The sequence below is a fragment of the Excalfactoria chinensis genome, chromosome 5 (genome assembly GCF_039878825.1).
Source record: "Excalfactoria chinensis isolate bCotChi1 chromosome 5, bCotChi1.hap2, whole genome shotgun sequence".
In the NCBI taxonomy this organism is placed as follows: domain Eukaryota; kingdom Metazoa; phylum Chordata; class Aves; order Galliformes; family Phasianidae; genus Excalfactoria; species Excalfactoria chinensis.
In genome coordinates, this window is record NC_092829.1 from 41,771,692 (window position 1) to 41,795,461 (window position 23,770).

Here is a 23,770-nt window from a genome sequence, read left to right on the forward strand (position 1 = left end):
GAAACCTATGAGAAGACTCCTGCAAATATTTGATTTGCCTCACATCCTTATGTTCTGGTAGTTACAAGAAGGAATATGCTTGAGAGGTATATTCTAGTAGATGTTACTGAACCAACACAAGCACTGCTTTAACGAGACTGCCCGCCCTCCCACACATCTCTCTATAGCTTCACACTGTTCGTTTTTTAAAAAACAATCTTTTCTTTCTTCTGATTAACATGCAATAAAAAGAAGTTACTTGAGATGACACTCTTTATACAACTGACTTTCTAGTAAGGAAACTAACACTGATGTTTTTGAAACCTCCTAATGGGGCCAGTTCATATATCTGAAAAACCTGTATTTTACTAGGCCACTTCTGTGCTTCGCTTCTTCACATGATTTTATTCCAAGTTCCTTGCTTCACTTGTTTCCTCTGGTCTGGTCCAGTGTCTAAGAACTCAAAATCTACAACTAGCAAACTGATTCCAAAGTTGCTGTCAGCTCCCACTACAGGCTCTTTATGTCTGTTCTAGTGAAACATATGGAGAAACTTGTTAGTTGTTTTCAGTGTACTCGTCCCTTCCACTGGACAGCTGGTCACAGATTTCGCTGGTGTATTCCTCAGAATCACAGAATGGTTGGAATGAACATCTGGAAGTTACCTGGCCCAGTTCAATTGCACAAGAAGGACCATTCCTAGGTCTTAATGATGTAGCAATTCTTTGGCAATAATGGCAAATGATTCTGTTTTAAAGGCTATGATGCAGAAACACCTTCCTGCATTCTTACCAGAATTTGAAGGGCTAATTCCCAAAAAACATTTTCTTAAGCTGTAAAGATCAGCTGCTAATGTGTCTAATTGCATGTACACATATAACAGACTCTCACATATACATGTATTTATTTCCTCTAACAAATTCTCTAAAAAGATCTCACACTTTATATATTTATAATATATTTTTTTTCCTCTGATATTCAAATTGATGTCTTCTCCTGCATCCCCATCTCCACTGCACTCCCCCTCAATTTCTACTTTGTTCTGCATATTTATTTTGCTTCAGTCCAATACAGAAATGGAAATATGGCTACCAAACAATTAATTGTATTATTATTATACTGGCCTTAACCGAGTAAACTCACTGATGCAATTTTTCCTTGAGTGAGTACTTGCACTGAAGTCAATAGAAACATCTCAGTTATTAATATTACATAAGCATAGATGCATCTTGATGATCAGACCTGCAGTTACATGTGCAGCTCTTAGGATTGCAATGACATGCAGGTTAAGGTTAAGTTTGTTGAGTTATGAGATAGAGCTATCACAGTTAAGGACTGTGGCTTTACTAGCTCCAGAACCACTGACAGAAGTATTTTCATCCTTTCCAAGTAAACATTTTTGTAAATGTAGCAATTACCCCTGGACAGCCATGTTACCATCCTTCCCTTCATCCTTACTCGCAATCCCAGCTACAGCTGTTTAAAGAACATAAACCTTTCCCATAAACCTTTTGCAGTGCCAGGCTGTTACACTTTCCTTATCCCTCCACCATAGTCTCCTATACAATATCCTACTGGTCACACAATTCTGACTTGCTCAAACTTCCTCCTTTTTTTTCTCCACCTATTCTTGTTGTTCCTGCTCAAACCTTCTTCAGCTATTCCTTTATACTCTTGAAACCTCGCACCCCAAACCAAACAGAATAGTGCAGTTGAAACTGTTCTGATGCACCACTGAGTGACTTCACATTTCTCGCAGGCTCTCCTGCTGATATGGTTCAGTATGATATTTCTCCCTCTTGCAAGAACAGCATTGCTCATTTATGCTTCGTTTGCTTGAAACCCTTAGGTTCTTTCTCACAGCTAAGCCAATTGTATCCCAATGGGATCATTCAAAGCTGAATGCTCCTGCTTAAGTGAAGTTCAATGCATTCACCTCTGTTGCAGCTTCTCCCTTATTCTTCACTTGCATCGTTTCTGTGAGCCTTCTATTTTTCTGACTAACAGTTTTCATCCTGTGCCAATTACCTGCATGGGTAATTAGTGCAGTTTTCTTTCCTCCACATGAAAACATCCTCTAAAATACACAAACCAAGAACTAATGGATTTGCTCCATCTAGCAACTAAGCTAAAAGAGGGCTGGCTTTGTGACTGGCTCAATGCTGCTGATGTTAAGTCAACAGTAATACTATACTTAGTCATTTCACCTGCATATTCAAATGTACTCCTTACGTGGGTGGAAGAATCAAATAGTGATTAAATCAGGGTGTGTCTCAGTCTGCTGATCAACCTACTGGTATGAAGGAGAATTCTTTACTGTTATGTCTGAGAGCATATGGATACCACACACCTACTCCCTTAATCCAACCATTCCACTTGAAGACATTAACTGAGGTCAAGTCATGCCTCAACCAGGTCCATTTTCACAAGATGTGTTTGAAAGGCTCAAATTTTGACCTCTGTTCACATCCCGAACACAGTCCAAAACACTGATTAATGTCTAAAAAGCACTGAAATGGAAGGACGACAGAGACCTCATCAGATTCTCATCACCCACTGGGAGGTGAGTGACCTCTCCCCTTGTTACCACACAAGGAAGAAGAGCTGCATGTTCAGAGTGGGCTAAATAGCAGTGACAGTGATTGAAAAGAATCTCTGGAAAGCTGTGAAGAAGTGGAAAGAAGTGTCAGGACAGAACAAGGTTGGCAGGAGAAAAGACATGGCAGAGGAATAATAGGGAGACAGGGGCAGGAGAGAGAACAGTCCAGAAAGGGATGGATGTATGGATGTATGTTGGAAGAATCTCAATAGGGATCTGCCTTCTAGAGATTCCCTGAAATGATAACAATTATCCCCTTAATGTTTTATGTATCTGCCAATTTCCTACAACCCAGAAACCCGGAATGCCTAAATAAGAACATAATACTGTCCAGACAAAAGGGCATTAGGGACATGCAAACTCCAGTGTTACAAGCACTCATTGTACAATGGTACAATTCTAACAGCTCCCATTTATGAGGTTAAAGAAATAATGATTCATGAGACTGGCAGACACCCAGAATGATTTAAGCAGGCCATCCCAAACGTAAATGACGTTGACTCACATTTCCAGCTGCAGGTGGAACTGGCAATTGTCTTCTCTTAATTGTCTTAACTTGCTTTGCTAGTTAGAAATAGTTTTCTAGGTTGTATTTCAAATCTGATAACCACTAGAGGTACATTCTTTTCATAGATGTTTCATACTTACAGTCAGTGGGAACATCTAGGACAGAATTTGACCTACAAACTTAAATATCCAGCAGCAGCCTACATAGAAAATCTGTACTTAAGCCTGAATCAGAATTAAAGTAAGGTTGCTCAATATATATATATGCACACAGGATGTATTTAAAATATAAATGCACAGATTGTAGCAGGCAAGATTCTTACAGCATTTTTTTACTCCTGTTCTGTTTCCAATTGCCTTTCTTCAAGAATCCTTTCATCAGATTTAACTCAATGGTATCTTCATAAATAACTAAGGGTGATCCCCCCCAAAGTTCAGGATAAAAGCATTAGATGGAGTTTTCTTAAAAGAAGTACGACAGGAAGTAGTATTCAGAGAGTGAAAAAACAATGAAGTATTGCCCACTGACTTTTCATCCAGCTGTGCTTATAATTATCATCTCTTTTTTGCGTCTTTATCTTCCCTGTCATTCAGAAGTACTTGAACTAAGCTCCTCTTTGCAGCCACCTGCTTATCTTTCCCGAGGCATGACATATTCCTCACCTCACTCCACAATTAAACAGCACTCTGTGATGTTACAGTGATGCAACATCCTCAGTTAGGCTGACTTCAGTGTAACGTCACAAGTTTGACCGCAAAGATTTGACCCAATTGTTGTGACCTGACATTTGCAATCTAGTACAGCCTCAAGTCTCAAAGAAACAGCTCTTGAAACCACTGGAGAGACTAAAGCGAAAGCCGGAATCAGACTGAATTCAAAACAAGAACGAACAAAAAACTCATTACACAGCTTGCCAATACACATCTAATGCCACTTTGCCTGTTGGAAGGAAAACATGCTTGCATTTTAAAGCAAGAAACATCAACAGAAATAGAATAATAGACACTCCAACAATCCAGGGGGAAATGGCAGAGCTATGTTATATTCTGAATATATACATTCAAAAAAAGAAGTCCGTGTGCTGAATGATCTGTATACAGCAGAGCTTCACTGAAGTGCAAGTGAGGGTGTGTGTATAGAATCCTTCTGTGGATTCTGACCATCACAGTGAGGGATTGTATTGCAAGAGCTGATACAGCTGTATGGAAAGGCAAGTCAACTTCTATTGTGAATCAACTTTCAGGTTCAATAATCACAGCTGCAAGTCTTATGCAGCTGGTGACGTCCTGCTGATTTTGCAGTATCCATAACCTAAGAAACCCCTGGTTCTTTCACTTGCACAGTATCTATAGAATTGCCTTTAAAACCTTCTCTCCCACACTTTCAAGTAGCAAAGCAAAATTTCCCTACTCCATTAATATGATTAGGTAGAACACTGCAATAACATGGAACATTTACACCTGTACAATACCGCATCATGCTGAGAGTCCCAGTATTTACTCCTTGGAAGCTAAACAACAAGTAGCAGAGAAAGTAAAAACTGAACTGTCAGTGTGTCAAATGTTGTTGAAAACAAAAAAGATACTTGGTTTTGCTTGTTGGCTTTGTCTATAAAATTTCCTGAAGGCTACATGTAGAAACTTGGTAAACCGCACCCAACAACAGCCCACAGCCTCATCCAGTGTCATTTCTCAGCAACATGTAGGGTCACACTGAGTTCTAGCATGGATACCATTGAGAATCCTGCGCAACTTGGGGACTCGTTTTGCTGTTCTGCCAGTACCACTTTCCTGCTTCTCTTAATGCAGAATGTCTTTCTGGCTTAGGATATGAACACAAGAACATCTGGCTAGACTTAAGAACAGGATGGAAACACGACATGATGCTTCCACCAAAATACACTCTCAATCTCTAGCATCATGGTTCAAAGATTATTCAATTAAAAACTAAAATAAAAAAAAAAAATAAAAAAAAAAAATAAAAAAAAAGCTTGCCCTGTGCAATACCAGATACCAGCTGCCTTCCTTGCTTATGAACAAAGCTTCTACTCCTTAATCGACTTCTGTCTCTTTCACCATCGTCTGCTACCATCCAGAGCCAGAGTTGCTAAACTAAAAATCAAATAGCTGGGAAAATTACTTGTCCAAATATAAGGTGGTCCTGCATAAGACTTGGTAATTCCTTGCCTTTGTTCCAAAAGAGATATCAAATATAACCTCCTGATCAATTTTTACAAGTTATGATCTGGAATTAGACATAGAATTAACCACCTGAGACCTATCCACAAGAGCAAATTAATGGTCAGATTACTTACTAAACTGCTGTCTATTGCCTGTGTGCAGTTACAAATAAACATATACTATTGAGGACAGTGATGAATGGTGACTATATCTACCCTGGGAATTCAGTTCTGAATACCTATTTCTAATCAAATCCTTTGTTTTGTCGGCAAGTTCCAGGAAGTAATACTTCTAAAGTATAGAATAGCTATAATGTGATCTTATGGCTCTTGTATTTACTATTTTTCCCCCCCTTAGGATACTGTCTTCTATGATCTTAGGAGATAAAGCTGTCTCCCATGGCCAAGTGAGCTCAAACAAAAAGGTAGGTTTTGTGGCAATGACCATTACTGATAAACTGAGATAAGGTCTTCTAGGTAAGACTCTAACCTAGGGAAGTCTGATATCCTGGTATTCAAAATAAACGCTTCTCTCAAGATGTGACTAGTGTGTTGTCAGGGAGAAGATCAGTGCCTTTAGAGCGCCGATCTAAGTCAGAAGTTAAGGGAGTCCTTAACAATTTTCAGAGGAAAATCTGAGTACAAGGCAACTCTTAGCAACATTTTCACAGGAAATGTGAAGGAGAAGAAATCAAGAGAGAGCAGGGGTTGAAGCTGTTCAGATACAGGGTTTACCGTAGAAAACAGCTGGAGGGCTTGCTCCCTCTGCTGGTGCATCCTAATGGAGCCACGCAGTTCAGCCTTTGCTTGCAATAGTTATGTCTGAGGCATTTCTTTCTCTCTTTTAGAATTAGGTTTATCTCTTAGGCTCTAAAATACCCCACACAGCTTTGGACAAATCTCAGATTTCTACCTGCTAAATGACACTTGAGTTGATTTACTCTTCCACGCCTTTCTATAGCCTAAGTTATATAAGCTATAAGCTGCGTTATAACTCATGTTATATGCTCCTTCTACTCACACATCCAACATAACATCTTCAGTTTTAGCTGGGCCATACAACCATAATATTTGGAATAGGAAAATATTTAGCTGAAAACTCAACTAGATGTAAATTCATGGATTTTGTAGCCTCTACAGTTTAATCAGCTTTTCCTTTTCCAGTCTCACCATCATTTCAGTGAACAGCCTGGTGATCACCTGAGAAACTGAATGGAGAAGATGGAAACCAAGTACTGCATCAGTGACAAAGAAACTTTCAAAACAGAACTGCCATACTGCGTAGGAGAAATTGATTTCACAGCTTCTGGGAAGAAACGTGGAAAGGTACAGCAATAAGGAGTCTTAACCTTGTAGCACTATTGCTATTATTTAGCTGTTACTCACTTAGGCATTAAATATAGAGACTGTAATATTGAAGATCAATGTACTAGAGTGCTAGGCACCACATTCCAACCAAAATAGAGACCAAAACCATATAAACAGCAGTATAATTTTAAATGACATCTATTAACAAAGAGAAATCAATCACTTGACCCAAGCAGACCTGCTACAGTTACAGCTGCTCATCTGTTTTCCCCTCTAAAAACAAATAAATGAATAAAATCATGTGTTTAGCTTCCTTCATTTTGCATCATTCCCCTGTTTTAACCACTTTCTTCCAAATAGTTCATTACTATGGATTTAAACTGCTAAGTTGTTTCAAGGCTCTCAAAATTCTCTCTCCCTTTTCTGATAATACATAAAGTAGGCTATACATGGACAGACCCACTTCCTCAGTACTCTCTTGCATCTGTTCCCCCTCCACATACAGGAATTCCTAGGATCAGTGCTCAGCCTTAAGGCTTCATTACCATTGTGAAGTCTAAGCACAATGCCCACTGGTAATCCAACAGTGAAAAGCATTTACTTTGCCAAATAGAAACCTAGTCTGAATAAAGGCCAAAAATACTCCTCTGAAAACCAGGAGAATGAGGATACTTGAAAAATGGACATAAAAAAACCCAGATGAACATTTCAGCTAACACAGAAACAAGAAAAGCCCAAGAGATTTCTTGGCTTTGCTGAACTGCCACGGAGCTGAAGGCAATTACAGAAGAATAGCAGCATTAAAGTAGAGAGTGACTTATCAGCTCATAAAGCAGAACAAACCCATGGAGCTGACATGATTAATGAGGCTGTTTTGAATTTATTTGTGAATTATTTAAGAATATTTATTATTTATGAATTTCATGGAAGTCTGTTAAATTCATTCTAGTATTTTGTTCTCTGTCAGGTCTTGCTCAAATAATCAAGGAGTACTAATTGTTTAATTGTTATGGTACATTTGCCTTTACACTTCCTGAATCCTACTGTACTGCTCTTACTCAGGGTTAATTTTTTTAACTTGTTTTTTGTTGTTGTTGTTTTTATTCGAGTTTATTAAGGTCCCGAGTACTATTCACCCTGGAGTTATATTTGAAGTCATGGTTAACAAATGGAAGCTACCGGCTCCCAATTTGGTTGTCTCCTTAGTAGGGGAAGAAGAAAATTTCCAGATGAAGCCTTGGCTGCGGGACACCTTAAAAAAAGGACTCATAAAGGCAGCCCAAAGCACAGGTTAGTACTTTAGGCATTAAAGGAAGAACTTCTCTTGCTGGATTCTCACATCTAGTGATCTAGTGTCAGTAGCCTCACTCACATGATTGCTTCACAGCTTTTGGTTTCAGCTCACTGGGTCAGACAAGATTTAAACAGCTTCAGTTTCTGTAATGAAAGAGCCTACTATCAAACCCTTTTTATGGCACTTTGGTTCCAGACAGTTTTCTTTGCTTTTACATCCAGTTGATTTCCATACTTAAGATTAGATAGCTTTAAGATCTCCAGGTCTTTTGTGTTACATTGTTGGAACTGTTCTGTTAACAACCAGGCCTGCCTGCTCTGTTAATGTGTCTATTTCAGACTGCAAGTTCAGTCTGGAAAGAGTACTCTTGAAGGGTGTACTCACAGCAGAGCAAAGATGACAAGGTCGCATCACATAATATATAAAAAGCGTGTCTTCTTGGGCACATGGTTTCTTATTTTCTCTATTAAAGCTTTGCATTCAGTGTATGTTTTTTAATTTTAAATGTTACTATCTATCAAGATTATCAGTATTTGAAGGGATAGTATAAACGGGGGGGGGGTGGGGGGGGTGGAAGACTGTTTATGAGGGCAGACAGTGATAGGGGAAGAGGGAATGGTTTTAAACTGAGACAGGGAAGATTTAGGTTAGATATTAGGAGGAAGTTTTTTCACTCAGTGTGGTGACACACTGGAACAGGTTGCCCAAGGAGGTTGGGGATGCCCCATCCCTGGAGGCATTCAAGGCCAGGCTGGATGTGGCTCTGGGCAGCCTGGTCCAGTGGCTGGTGACCCTGCACATAGCAGGGGGGTTGGAATAAGATGATCACTGCAGTCCTTTTCAACCCAGGCCATTCTATGATTCTATCAAGATTTCTCCACAGCTTACCCTAGTATCCAAACAAACCTTAAATTTGGTACTTAAAATAATGTTACAAGACACACAAACGCTCAACTACAAAGAAATTATGTAACAACTAAAAGAAAAATAATAATTTCAGATGCCTGGATTTTTACTGGTGCTTTACGTGTTGGAATAACAAGGCACTTGGTGCAAGCAGTCCGAGATCACGCACTGGCCAGTACTTCATCCAAAGGAAGAGTGATTGCCATAGGAATCGCTTCCCTTGGAAAAATTCAGTACAGAGAAATTCTGGACAACACAAAGGTATTTTTCCCCTTACTCTACTTGCAAGACAGGATTGTTCAGAAGCAATCTACACGTTTACAAAATGTTGAAGTAGTAGGGAACAAGGCATTGAGCTATCTTAAAAACAGAAGTGGAGTTCAGTGCGTGCTTTGTGGGAAGGAAGAGGTAAAGAGCAGGAAAAGTCTACAGACCCCAACGATTCTGTGCCTTGTGGAGTATAGCTGGCAGCTATTCTCCAAGTATCCAGCAGGTGACAGTATTGGACATGAGCACAGCGGGTGGGTAAAAGAGGGAACTTAAGGAAAAACAACACATCACAGGATACTTTCAATGCTTTTTTTTAAAAAAAAAAAAAACCAAAAAAAAAAAACAAAAAAACCAAACCTGTCCACTTACTGCAGAATTCCAAGCTGTTTCAGAAGGACCGTATATCTTAATATCAAACGAATCCATAAATGATTCAATATCAAGCTCTCCAAAACAGTCATTGAATTGGTGTCTAACATGCAAAAGCTTCTCTACATTCCAGGCATAAAATACTATCCATTCAGGATTTAGTCTAGTCTGCATGAGTTCTAGGCTCTCTACAGTTCAGGTCAAAGCAATGGGAGTTTATGCATCAATTGCTGCAAATGCCAAGACAAGCTGATGCTGAATTGACCAGGGGGTGGAGAAGACTATTAATGACATTCTTGTCACTGTATATTCTGCCTATTCTAAGCAGACTGTTATAAGAGTAATCTAGGGGCATAGTGACAATTAATGGCAATCGGTACGTGCTATTTTACTTCCCCCCAGAAGCTGAGAAGCAAATGACAAAGACGGCTCTTTGAACTTATATCTAGCTCTTTATCAGATAGGCAGCAGTCAAATACCAGCTATCAGCAAGGGGAGGCAGCCAGACTGTATTGCCATTTTACTGTCACTGGGTTTCCTTCCTTTCCACACCTTTTGCCAAGCTGTGCACTCTGTCAGATGAGACTCTCCAGTTGGAAGACTGCAACCTATTTGAATGATTCAGAGGAAAGAATTTGGTTCATCACAGCAGGGAATTTTGTTCAGGGAAATTACTTCAGCAAGAGTAAACCAACCATTGCACCTCCCTCCTGAACTAAACAATCACAAGACATCTCAATCTATCCCAAACAAGAGCTACAAAACAAGTGCACTGTTACTGAATTAGATTTTCTCCTTCTTGACTAGAGCCCAAGTTCTTTGTCAAAGAATACTTGTAGAACATTCTTGACCTGCTGACTTCTGGCACCACATCTACCAAAAGACATTCTAGATTTTGGTCAGTTACTTCAAGACAAAGGAACTATAGACAAGAATGATGATCTAAACCCTGTTCACCTTCTACTTGCTACTAGCACAAACAGCTTGTTGTACAAAATAGAGCTGACAATACACACTTGCAAGGAGAAAAACAAGCCCTGAAATCAGCAGATCTCTTCCTTGTTTCTTTTACTGGCATGCTTTAAATATTTTTGAATGATAATTTCCATGTTTTCAGGGAACAAATAGGAAAATCCCTGAGAGCCTTTTTCAGTTAGTTGTTGCATCTCATGGTCCTAATCTAAGGCCAAATCTCTGGTGAGCAGGCTTAAAATTACATGGCAGCAGAACACAGGCACACCCTCCATCAATGCAAAATTTAAAGACAAATGAACTGTTTTAATATAACTTTCCCCAACAAATGAGAGATGTGGAGTGAGAGGAGGAGGCCAGAAAAACTTGTGACACTGGAACGTGCAAGTTTACTGTTTTTTTCTTCTGGAACAACCTCCAATGTTCCAACTCTTCCCAGAGCTGCTGAGAGGGAAAGAAGCCATAGGAACACATCTTATTACAACTCTATTGACCTCTGGAAGATGTTTCACTTCTGCAGTTTGACCATATGCTGCTTTTTTTCAGAAGGCCACTTGGCAGAATGGCATGTAGTGGGCTCAGCTCTTCTATCAGCTGCGTAAAAGAGCTTGTTCTCCAAATTCCTTTACATTTTTAATGAATTAGCATAATGTTGCTACGAGCTCCTGGTGATAGGTTCACTGCTTCTCCACATCAGCCATAGCCTCGGCTGTGGAGGAGAACCTGAACAGCTCCTAGCTTGAATTTTCCCCCAGGATTCAGCTGGACATGTGCTCTTTCCAGCATATGATGACAAAAGCTGAGATTCACAGGGGTTCCACATAAGATTTGGCTCTTAAAATCAATGTAAGTCTCACTACCACATAATAACAACTAGGTAACTTGCATAATTACATTGCTATGCCTAGGTAGGCTCTAAAACATTTACATACACAAAATTAACAGGAGAAATGATGCAATACATCAGCACAATTAGCTAAGTTGGTAGTCTAAGCTTTGCTCATCAATTCAAAGGCTGCCGGAACTGGGAAAGAAGAACAGTGAAAGAAAAGGCAGCTTTTAAACTACAGCATTGATCTGGCTTACTTGCTACAGAATAATGATTATGAAGAGGAAAAAGAAAAATAATAAGGCATTTACAGCCTGGCATGCAGCTAGAAATGATATCACAAAGTGAATGTGCAGCAGTGGGAAAGAAAGGGGTATTTTTATGGAAGGAGAGAAAACATGGGCTGTACTTTGCATAGAACATTAACACCTCTTCTCTTATCTCTAGGATGGAAGTCTTGTACACTACCAATCAGATGATAATGCCCAAGGCCCCCTGTATTCACTGGACCACAATCACTCCCATTTTATTTTGGTGGATTGTGCAATGCCAGATGATCCAGATGAGACTGCTAAGCTACGGCTCACCTTGGAAAAGCACATTTCGGAACAGCGTACTGGGTATGGTGGTAAGTAGACTAGAGAAGCAATGCCACTTTGAGCAATAGTGATGCTAAAGGGATACCTGTGGCCCTCTGACTTCATCAAAGGCAAGTCAGGTTCAAAGTTTGTCATCTGCATGGGTAAGATCAAGTAAACACTTGATCTTGTCACTGCGAAAGAGGCAGAATTAAGCTGACTTAGGTTGAAAAAAAAAGCTGCTCTGCAAAGCAGAAATCCTGATATTTATTGCATCTCAACTGTAACTCAAAGCTGACCTTCAAAGCACAGCCCAAATTGCCAAAACACAACAAATGGAAAATAAAGCTTCTTTTAAGTGCCCTAAACCATCAGCTCTAAGAAACGGACGTTCACTGTTGTACACTTATCTCCCTTTTCATGCACAAGATCTTGAGCTGTTCCCACTCCGGCTAAAAAGAGCTGATCCAAAGCCCCATGAAAAATTCTAAACCATATAAGTTTCAGTACGTTATCCTGGGTAAACAATATATATCTAATGCCCATCTAAACCTACGTGATCTTTGTTTATAATGAGAAATGAATATGGGGACAGGCCTCCTTCTACTGCTTGTGGAAATAATTCAGTTGTAGTTCTAATGTGATTCCTTTCCCCTTTGCTTTATTTCTATAATACCTACAGTGATAAAACAGAAGAGAAACAGATCACTTATTCACATTTCTGTGCACCAATGGAATATTCAGTTACATAGCCTATCGTTGCACAGATGCATTCTTCGGGTGCATTCACACAGTCAGGTGAAATCCAGTCACTCAGCACACATGGACTGTAATTGTAGGGTGAGATTTCAGTGCTGGCAGTTAGAGAGTAGCCTCTTTCTGCTTGTAGACCAAATTCAATTGAACAGATCTCAGTGGAACAATTTCCTGTCAAAAAAAAAAATGCTGATTCATTTGGCAAATATTTCCCTGGAATGGTGGAAGCGCAGTGAGATCTTCAATAAACAAAACCAGTATCATTCATCGAAGTTCATTTATACTCAACTTTAGCAGACTTCAAATTTACGCAACTAAAACACTCCAAGATCACACATAATTCTCTATTAAAAATACCTACAAGTAGTTGAGTAGGAAGGTTTGGTATTTTGAATATTCTTTGCACTTAAGAACTTCCCACCTTCCCAGTATAACATTAGAATTTCCCCATCACCATACACACAAAGAAAGGCTGAATTTGATCTAAATAGATGCGAAATGAAAAAAGATTTGAAGCCACGAGGATTTCCAGAGGATCCAGTAGTCACAGGGGTCACAATTCAACTTAGAATAACAACTTAAAGAGGTATGGCAATGCTACTCTCTTCACTAAGACAAATGGAGTTACATGCAAATAACTCAGTTCTACCTAAACTTTTTCAGCATCCCACTACAGATGTTGCAACCATTAGTAACTGATAATCCACATACAGCTTGGGAAACATCAAAAATTGTTTGAACCAAAAGCCTTTCATCTTTCAACCATAAGAGGCATTCATTTCATGATGCTACAGTTTTGATGGAACTTTTTAAAGGCCAATCTACAGTCATGTTTTGAATGCCTAATTCATTATTTATTTGTAAGTGAAAACCTGTGAGAGGATGGCTAAGGACAGGGAGCCCTACATCAGGGAGCCCTTGTGGCCATGACAGAATTCAAATATTTCACTGGCATTTCTTTTGAATTCAAATTCAGCACTACTAACAATGCAATATTATGTTATTGATAGTCAAAACATTAAATGGTATTGAATGATATTTTAGGTTGTTTAACCAGAATAATGAAGAACATGCGGTTCTTATCAACTCATCTCTGACTCATCTCACCCTAACTAGTCTACACGGTCTGCCTCCTGGTGTTTAGTCCTCTTGTGTGTTTCTCCTGCATTTCACTGCAAGGGAGAATGGTTTTAAACTGAGACAGGGAAGATTTAGGTTGGATATTAGGAGAAAGTTTTTCCACACAGAGGGTGGTGATGCACTGGAACACGTTGCCCAAGGAGGCTGTGGATGCCCCATCCCTGGGGGCACTCAAGGACAGGCTGGATGTGGCTCTGGGCAGCCTGGTCTGGTGGTTGGCAGCACTGAGCATAGTAGGAGGGTTGAAATTGGACGATTACTGAGAATCTTTTTCAACCCAGACCATTCTATGAATCTGTGATTCCTGCTGGTGCTTGATTCACGCATAAAAAGAATGAGGCAACATTCCTCAACACCTGGGAGTGACATCTCATCAATTCTAACTTCATCTGAATATAAATACTGCCAGCTGCCTCTCTCTAAAAATATAACCTTGTCTTGCAACCTAAAGCAGCCCCATCAACCCCTCCAACACATTCTTCTGCACTCTCCCCTGCATGCTCAAGTTTTCATACGTACTGAATCAGGACAAAGCAGAAGAAGTATTTTCAAGGGGACAGCAGAAACACAATAGTTTTGTGAAAGCTTTTTGCTTGTTTGTTTTAAATTAAATCACCTATTTCACAGGAACAGGCAGCATTGAGATCCCTGTGCTTTGCTTACTGGTAAATGGAAGACCAGTCACACTTGAGGTAAGAGGCCCTGGAAAATTTGGTTGGATGATAAATACATGTACTGGCACTTTATATAAATTCAAAACTTAGATTGATACACCAAATAAGAACTGAACTCCGTTAATAGTAAATTTGAAGAGTATTTGTTTGGGAGAAACACTTCATTTTGAGAAGGTGCCAGCAAATCATTAGGGCTTCTTGCCAGCTAATACAGCGCAAAGGAAGAAACCCAGAATCATAACAAATTCTCAGAAATCAGCTTCAAATCTAGCAGTGTAGAAATATCATACTATTGAGTTGACATACAAAAGCCTTAATTATTTAGTGCTGCTCAGCAAGAGAGAGACAATTGCCACTGTCACAGAGCACTAAGGAGATACAAGGCTAGGTTTGCTAGATATGCAGCCTACAAATTATAGTGTCCTACTTCCCCTGAGCAAAAAACACCTTGTATGACAGAGGGCTGGATGGTTGCCTGCTAACATTCACATCATCTTCAGTGAAAAAATTCAGTTATGATTTTTATTTCTTTTTTGAGCACTTCTATAACTTACAGGACTTACTGGTTAGGAGGCACTCTGGCTTTCTAAGATGTTTTATTCTGGTACTTTGTAGCAGTCAATGTCCACGCAGATTTTTATTCTTTATACAATACTCTTGCATGAAGACAAATACCGTACTGAATATCCAAAGAGACATCTAACCGTTGTTTAAACGTTATAAATCATGAGACTGTTACACAACCTGGTAAACTATTTCTTTAAGAAATAACAGCTCATTTCCGGTGACGTTTTTTAGTCTCAGTTTACAGTCACTGCATCTCATCACATCTCTGTCAGATAGACTGAAACACGCTCTGGTATTAGAAATCTCACTGTTTAAATTACAACGTCACTTCTTGAGCTTTCATTCTCAAGGCCAAATATGGCAGCAACTTCTACATCTTGGGTGTTGAAATGTCACATCAGAGCCTATACATCTTTTCAAAGCTCTAGAGAACAAAGTGACTTGGAGAACCAAAGGTGACTTGTTGGACCTGCCCTACATTTGCACATGTGCTGGGAAAGAATAACCAATTGTACTTGCTTTCTTTTTTAAATATCTGCTTTTAAAGACAGACACATCAAAGACTACAGCAGTTGTTTTAAAACAAACAAATAATAAACCAACAACACCTCTGATTCTCTTGCTGTTTGTGGTATTGAAACGCACAAAATTTCGTCATCACTTTGCATAACTCCAGAGTAAGAAGTAACTGGCAGCAATTAGTCATGATTGCAATTGTGCTACCATAGCCTCTGCTTTCCTCTCTCCCAACAACCGTCTTGACTCTTTCTAATTGCACAACAGAACTGGCAGCCTTTAACTCTTACAGCTGTTGTGTTTCAGTGTGCTTCTTCTGTGGCTCAGCATTGTATTCTCACAAGTGAACTCCCAATTTTCAGAACATATAGTAAAAGTTTAGCTGCCATAAAAACCTGTTGAGAATTCCTGCTTAGTGCTTCTTTTGTATTTGATCATACTGAAAGCACAAATTGCAATAGGGAAAGAGATGGGGAGGGAAGGAAAAAAGAAAGCAGCCACGGACTTCTATGTGTTATGTACTGCCTGTACAAATCAGTTGCTTAACCCCTCAGCAGATGTGTCAAGCAAAGTAGTATGTATCGTCAGGGGCCTATAATGATTAATCTGCAACAAGATAAAAAAGTAAATAAATCCTAATAGTCTAGAAGAATCTGAATTGAATCCAGAGTAAATCTGATTCAGATACGCATTTATTCCTAGTTCACAATAAGTGATTCCTCTTTGAGCAAGATTTTCTTCCCATACATGAAATCTAATAATTTTCTTCTTAAACTACAGAGAATCTGCATTGGTTTGGAAAATTCCGTTCCCTGGCTTATCTTAGCAGGGTCTGGAGGAACTGCTGACATCCTAGCTGCATTCATGGATGAGCCGCAGCTCATCAAGCCAGAAGCTGTTGAAAAGCAATTTAAAGAGAAATTCCCTGCGGAAAGCTTTCTGTGGAAGGACATTCTCCAATGGACAGCAACAGTGAGATCATATGTCTGATAACTGCATGCAGTGTTTGATGATTCCGTGCATAACTTTCATAGTCTCTCTCCTGCCATTTCTAGCTTTAGTAGCCCATTCAGCACAGGTTTGAGGAGGTACTGCCTGAATGTTTTTATCCCTCTGCCCTGATATTAATGACAGAACACCTCTCTAGCATTAAAATCAAGAGCTCAGTTGATCATAAAAATGACGTGGTCCTAGCGATTCAGCTGAACACCAAGGGCTCTGTCCTTTCTCAGTTATTTCCTGAAGTAACAACCAGCACCCAAAAATCCCACAATCTTTCTGGGGAACATGAAGCATTATTTATCCTCCACAGCTGTGGAGCTTGCACAACTGTGACAGAAGAGACCTAATTCACAACCTACAGCTGTTAAGCTGAGAACTTAACTTACTGTGGGCATGTGTGAATAAATTAATGAGAACAAAGGGTGTTTAGAAGTTATCCTGTCTAATTGTTTGTTATACATATTCTTAAAAAAAGGAAAGAAAACAGAATAGATTTTGAGACACTGGACTTAAGCCATTATACATAAACATTTTAGAAACACAAAAACCCACCACTTGGACGCAGTCTTAATGTGGAGATTCAAAAGCATTGCATGCCCCTGAGGCAAACAAAATCCACAGAACCTGACCCGCTACTTATTCTTTGCAGTCCCCATTGTAAATCTTAACTTTAAAGTTACACGTGCTAATTCCATTAGGAGAATTTTGTCAGATTATACCAGAAGGAGATGGAAGGGCATCAAGAAGCAACACTGCCAGATGCTCACGCAGACGCAGAGTGCAGCTGCACTGTGAGAAACGAAATTCAGATAGAGAGGCAGAAGAAGAGCACTATTTATATCAATATTAAATATGACTTTTACTCTGAGAAGCTTTAGAGACTGTGCTTTTACATAAACAACTCTGGGAAGAAAACACTGATAATAATGAAGGAAGAGGGAAAGCAGAATTAGTGGCGTGCTTGTGGCAGCATGACTACCAGACGAACAAGAATGAGAGCTTAGGATCTTTCAGTTCAAGCACTGCTCTGGTTCTCAGCATATCCAAATTCTGTTCTTCCTATCATGCGTGCTATGCAATGTTGGAAAAAAGAGTAACTCCCTCCATGCCCTAGGATCTTTTTACATGGGAAAATAATGTTTGTCTTCTTGCCAAACCTCAGCTTTACATTTAGAATGTAAGTTCTTTGGGAAAAAGCTGTATATGTGATCTACGCTGAGCTCTTAGGCACTAGCATTTAGCAGTAGAGTGACATGCTAAATGATTTTCATTCCAACTCCCAATAGATCCAGAACATTATTTCACACCAACATCTTCTCACTCTTCACAACTTTGAGCAAGATGATTCAGAACTAGACACAGTCATTTTAAAAGCTTTAGTAAAAGGTAAGTATAATAAATGCAATACTTCTATTATTGGACTTCTCTATGCTGTAAATGTATTTTAGTCTTGTCCTGAACTAGTTCAGGTGGCTGCTGGATAAGATTTCATTTCTGATGCAGAGTTGCATCAGAGAAAGTGACTGGCAATTACCACCAGATAATTACCTCCACCAGGAGGAAAACTCCTGAACTTTGCATTAAATTAGTGTTTGCTTTTTAATCTCATGCTGTTGTATAGTGCTGTTACAATCAGTCCTTTATTTCAGTACCTGCTTCTCTTAGTAGCAGAGGCTATAGAAGAATAGAAAAATGCTGGAAGCTATTCCACTTAAAAGCCACGAAGAAAGAAAACACAAGCAGACACGAATCACCTCAGTTTGAGAAACAACTAACCTCTATCAAAAGCTTCCACCATATCTTCTGAAATACATTACTTGCTCTGCCTGCCATTTCAATTTGTGTTAGACTAGCCTAATTTTCACATCAACCCTAATGTTGATGTGCTGATTAAAACAAGATTAAGAAAAACAACAGTCCTATCCATCACTTTCTGTTGATCAGGCTTCCTCTTAAAATACTAGACATTTTAAATTAACATGTCAACAACAATTTAACCACCAATATTGAAAAAATAAATAAAAGCTTTTAGATTATTGTTTAAGAGAAAAAATTCCTGTGCAGGTTTCCCATTTAAGTAACACACAAACCTGTGATAACTGAACCAGAGTTCATTTTGTTAATTAAATTACCAGTGGTATATTAAATTAAATGTAACTGGTGTAAAGTACTGAGTTAATTTGCATTCCCTATTTTTTTCCAGCATGTAAAAGTCACAGTCAGGATGCCCAGGAATATCTGGATGAACTCAAGTTGGCAGTGGCCTGGAATAGAGTGGACATAGCTAAAAGTGAAATATTCAATGGTGATGTGGAGTGGAAGGTACACGGTTTTGTTGCCTATTGCTTTTTAATCCAACAGGTGTGGGGAACAAGCATCCTGACAGAAGGTTTCAGTTTTCAGCATTACTTAATTCTTCACCAAGAGGTTAAGCAGACCTAGAAGCCTTTGCTTAGGTTATCTTCCTGGTATCCTCTAGATGATAACATTAACCTTTTAATATTAATGCTTGCATAGACACTTTCCACATAGTTCTACCTCTCTGTCTCATTGGGCCTGCTGCTAACTTGGTTGGAAGCAAAATGTGCACACCCTGATAAAAAGTTCTGTGCCCCTCCTCATACATCAACAATTACCTCCAAAACCACTTCATTGTTTTTTCTTCTCTTTTCTTTCCTTCAAACAATCTAGTCCTGTGACCTGGAGGAGGTGATGATGGATGCCCTGATCAATGACAAACCAGAATTCGTAAAGTTATTTATTGACAACGGGGCCAACATATCCGAATTCCTGACATACAGTCGTCTGCAGAGACTCTACTGTTCCATTTCACAAAAGTGCCTCCTTTATGAACTTCTGTTGAAGAAACATGAGGAAAGCAAGTTGACATTGGCAGGGATCACTGATCAACAGCAGAAGATCTCCCCACTCTTCACCCTCAGTGAAGTTTCTAGAGTTCTCAAGGATTTTCTCCATGATGCTTGTAAAGGTTTCTATCAAGATGTCAGACACAGAGGCAAGAATAGATCAGTGAGTGGCAACTTTCTATCATTTATCCATTCCTCTACAGTTTACAATTGAAAAATCCTGACCAGGTCTTGTATTTATGGGTGGGACAGGGAGCAAAATGGTAGATATGAGTAAGTCACCCCTATTTCCAACATATTCCTCAATCTTTCTTTCAATAAATTTAGGTTTGCTAAGGAGTAATTAGACAACAAAAAATTATTCTGCATTTGTCATATAGAATTTCAAGCATAAGCACTCAAAAGAGTATCTAAGAAGAAGACAAGAAGGTACAGGCCATTTTCAGTTCCAGATCTGTTTCTGTAAGCTAAACTCTGAAAATGGTAACCTAATAGTAAATCTATTCAGACTTATAATGTATAGGAGCAGGCTGGATATTCAAATGATGTGCTGCGTGCGATGGTTGTCTTTAAGGTTGTTATAATCTTATAATAATGTTATAACCTCACACAGCAAAGAATAAGAACAGTTGTTACTGATAAGACAGAAAAGAAAGCATGATGCACCATGGAACGTCTGCAGTGAACTCTCTGCGTTTTTGCATTAGACATATCTTTTGTTATTACTTTGACAGATAAATACATGAATATATATACACACACACACAAACATTAATATATGTAACATTTTCATGAACATATTTAACATAACAATCTCACCCTTATGGGATCCATCAGTAAATGACCTACAACCAAGTGATGTAAATAAGGCCTATGTCAGATAGAAGATCGCACTGCCTAAACACTTTTCCTCCCCCTTTAAAAGTTTCTTTTCATAGCTGCCACCAACAGACTGACCTCAGTAAAGCTGGCAACAGTAAGAGCATCACTGCAATGGGATATCAGTGTTGCTGCTGCTAAATTATACATTTTAGCTTTCAATGCAATTTAGTAGATTAACTAGCTCACTGCAGACTGAAGGAAAAAAGGGTGATAAAAAAGAACCCAAACCATTAATATAAATTTGAGTAGAATCCCATAGTCTAAAGGACTTCAGAAACAAATGAATAAAAGCATACATTCCTATGGGAGCCTTTTTTAATCATAAACAAAAACAGTCACACAGCCTGCCCCTAACACAATAGATATAAAGGCAATATTAGAATTTACTTAAAACTCAGCACTTGACCTAAGTTGCCATACTTCCTCCAGAGAGGTTTTTAATCAAATGCTAAAAGAAGGAGCGATGTTCTACTTAAAATACTCCCTGCATGAGGGAGAGGTTTTTTTTTTTCAAAGGACAGACTAGAAAGACGGCACTGACATGCTCTATTCTTGCCATGTACGGAGCCTTGGCAAGATTTATTCCTGTTTAAATAAAATGCTTTTTGTTCCCTTTTCTCTGAAACCACAGTCTCTGTGGCAGTTGAGCAGAATCTGATATAAACATAGGCCAGCTCAGATTGGTTAATCATAGGCCTCTGCTGTATGATATTACACTCCAGCAGCAAAATCCTGGCCTTAATAAAGTCAGTGAGAGCGTTGCCATTGACTTCAGTGGAGTCATGGTTTCATTCAAAGCGTTCTCACACATATTGAGTTATGTCAGGGACACAACAATCCTTTGATTCAGTGCAGAATGAACTAATTACCTCTCAGACCTACAGGGAAAAGAAGAAGAAAAAAGAAAGAAAGAAAGAAAAAAAAAAAGAAGGAAATAAAAGACTGAAGTGGCTGGCAGAGCCAAGGGCGAGTTACATCATGTCATTTGCATGGAATGAGACCAAGTTTTAATTTCTGAAAACTATATTTCAGGATAAAACGAATACAAGGCAATTACCTGGGCCCTTGGATATGAACCAGAAAAGTGAAAAGCCTTGGAGGGATTTGTTTGTATGGGCAGTACTTCAAAACAGGCACAAGATGGCAAACTATTTCTGGGCTATGGTAAGTATCAAGCTATAGCTCCTGCAGGTGAAATATTGTCATATTTCATGTATATGAGATGATTTTTGCTCAGTCTTGAAGCTTAGATGACAGGTAGATTTGTATCTATAACACTGGGTGCACATTTATAGAGCCTTTCATCTCAGCTTGTCTCATGCCAGCAGGGGCCAAAGGGCCTGGCAGCGAGCAGCAGCAGGTGTAAATCAGTACAGCCTGAAACACTGCTGATTAACTCAGCTGCAGAGCTGACCCCTTGTCTTCCTTGCTGCTGATGACTCACTGCTGAGCCTCGGATTTTGTTCCCTCTTCAATAGGTCAATTGTTTGGTTTTGCTTTAGAGGGAGGATGGTGCACAGTTGAGCAACTCCAGCTTATTTGCTGGTTGTGTACGGAACAAGAGCATCACAGTCCCAGGGGCTGAGCTTCAAACTGGCATAATTGGCTCCTGTTTTGCACTCTTGCACAGCTGAGGCCCCACCTCATGCAATGCTACAGCTTCCATCTCTTCTCCTTCTCTCTCTGCAGAGACCAGACGCAACTATGAGGCTCTGTCTGAGCATCCAGCTAGCTGCATCTGGCATGGGGGGGGGGAGCCATGGGGAGGGAGAAAAACAGCAGCACAGCTCTTCAGCCAGTGAGCTGTGTGTGCATGCAGACACATCTGCACCTTGGAGGGCCTTGTGTTTGGAGCTGTTACCAGAAGGCACAATCCTCTGCTGCATGATTCTGTTGTGCCTCTACCAGCTGTGCCCTCTCCATTCCCATGCATCCTTATGCAAGGTCTCAGTACAGCCATATCTGAAGAAACTCAGCAGCATGAGAGCTTTTTATTCTACTTTCATAACCCATTCATCTCCAGGCCCTTGATTGCTACCCAAATCAGATTCCCTTAAGGTCAAGCTTACGCAGAAGTCACCAGCCTTATAAAGCATATACCAATACATGGTTTTCAACTTGCATATCAAACCTTAAACTTAAGTGTGCATTTTAAGGAAGATTCCTCCAAAAGCAGACATGTATGGAATTTTATTTGTTACATGCATTCAGTAGTTAAGTTTTTCTATTTCATACATGCCCTCCATGCTGTGATTACTCCTGCACCACTTTCAATTTTACAGGGTCAGGAGGGCGTAGCTTCAGCTCTGGCAGCCTGTAAGATCCTTAGGGAGATGTCCCGCCTGGAGACAACAACAGAAGTAGCGCACATAATGAAAGAAGCTAACTATGAGCAGCTTGCTGTTGGTAAGTGACAGCAGCTTTTAACAGCGTAACAAATTGCAGAGGGGGATGCTACTGGAAGACAAGAAAGAAAAACCAACTGTCTTGAAGTTGTGAAAGGTTAACTGATGTGAATAATGTAACAGACTTGCAACACAGCCACTCCCAAACATTCAAATGCTACAGAAATGAGGCTTAAAACACTCCAAATGTTCATTCAGGGAAGGGGGTGTTTTCTAAGACTGACTGGCCCGTGAGATGCATGCAAGAAGTTCCCCCTTGCAACATGTTGGTATTTTAGCACAAGACATATTACAACGATGTGAAACAGGGAAGAACCAGAACAACTCCAAGCTCATAGCAGCCTGGTTTTCCTGCAATATCAAGCTCGCTCTGCAAGGGCCACTAGAGAAACAAACTTGAAAGGTCGTCTTCACTGCTAAAAATAATTTGAGATTACCTCACCTAAAAGAGGGCTAACTGTGCTGCAAAGATCCAAGTGATGTTCAGACTGGCTTAACAGCAGACAAGCTGCCCCTCCCTACAACATTCAGGCATCTGCAGTGCTGGAACACCAAGCACTCTCCCACTTTGGTCAGAAACAGATGTTCGTTGATCTGACAACAGTCCAGTTTCTACCTGAAGGTAATGCTGCAATGTACTGAGAGCTTTAGAATACACCTCACATAGAAATGCAGCAGCTTTTTCCTCATACAGCTAGCACTTCAAGCTGCTGAAGGCTCACATAGACATTGCTGCATTATTTAAACACAGACATTTTACCCTCCTTTCACAGGACCATTATTATTTATAAACGACAAGGCTTTTATACAATCACAGGACACCAACAATTTAGTCATGGAATTAGAGGGCCTAATCCAATACACAGCAGTCTGTTTCCTTGGCTTTGGTAAGCATTAGATCAGATCTGCAATCCCCACATCTGGCCCAGAAAATACTGGCAATGCTAAACAGAATGAACATTCTTTTTAAATGGTAAATACCACATCAACTGCAAAAGACTTTATCAGCTTTTTTACATCAACCTGACCCTTCTCCAGCCTTCACAGTGTAACATCAAAGCGTAGGCTAGTCTAGGAATGGTAATGAGATGCTTAATGAATCAGGTTCAAATTCCATATTTTGTCTAATGAGAATACCTTCACTTTCTCTACCATTTATCAGAGCTGCTG

At 39.6% G+C, this 23,770-nt stretch overlaps 1 protein-coding gene across 1 annotated transcript in view; it reads left to right on the top strand.

Annotated features, from left to right (window-relative positions):
- Window positions 1-6,477: 6,477 nt before the first annotated feature.
- Window positions 6,478-23,770, top strand: part of TRPM5 (transient receptor potential cation channel subfamily M member 5) — a 35,562-nt gene continuing 18,269 nt past the window's right edge. Inside the window, exons 1-11 of the mRNA XM_072339310.1 lie at window positions 6,478-6,591; window positions 7,683-7,863; window positions 8,868-9,034; window positions 11,661-11,841; window positions 14,315-14,379; window positions 16,225-16,416; window positions 17,733-17,832; window positions 18,650-18,768; window positions 19,138-19,476; window positions 21,228-21,359; window positions 22,478-22,601. Coding sequence (XP_072195411.1) covers window positions 6,478-6,591; window positions 7,683-7,863; window positions 8,868-9,034; window positions 11,661-11,841; window positions 14,315-14,379; window positions 16,225-16,416; window positions 17,733-17,832; window positions 18,650-18,768; window positions 19,138-19,476; window positions 21,228-21,359; window positions 22,478-22,601 — 1,714 coding nt within the window. The remainder of the gene's footprint in view (window positions 6,592-7,682; window positions 7,864-8,867; window positions 9,035-11,660; window positions 11,842-14,314; window positions 14,380-16,224; window positions 16,417-17,732; window positions 17,833-18,649; window positions 18,769-19,137; window positions 19,477-21,227; window positions 21,360-22,477; window positions 22,602-23,770) is intronic.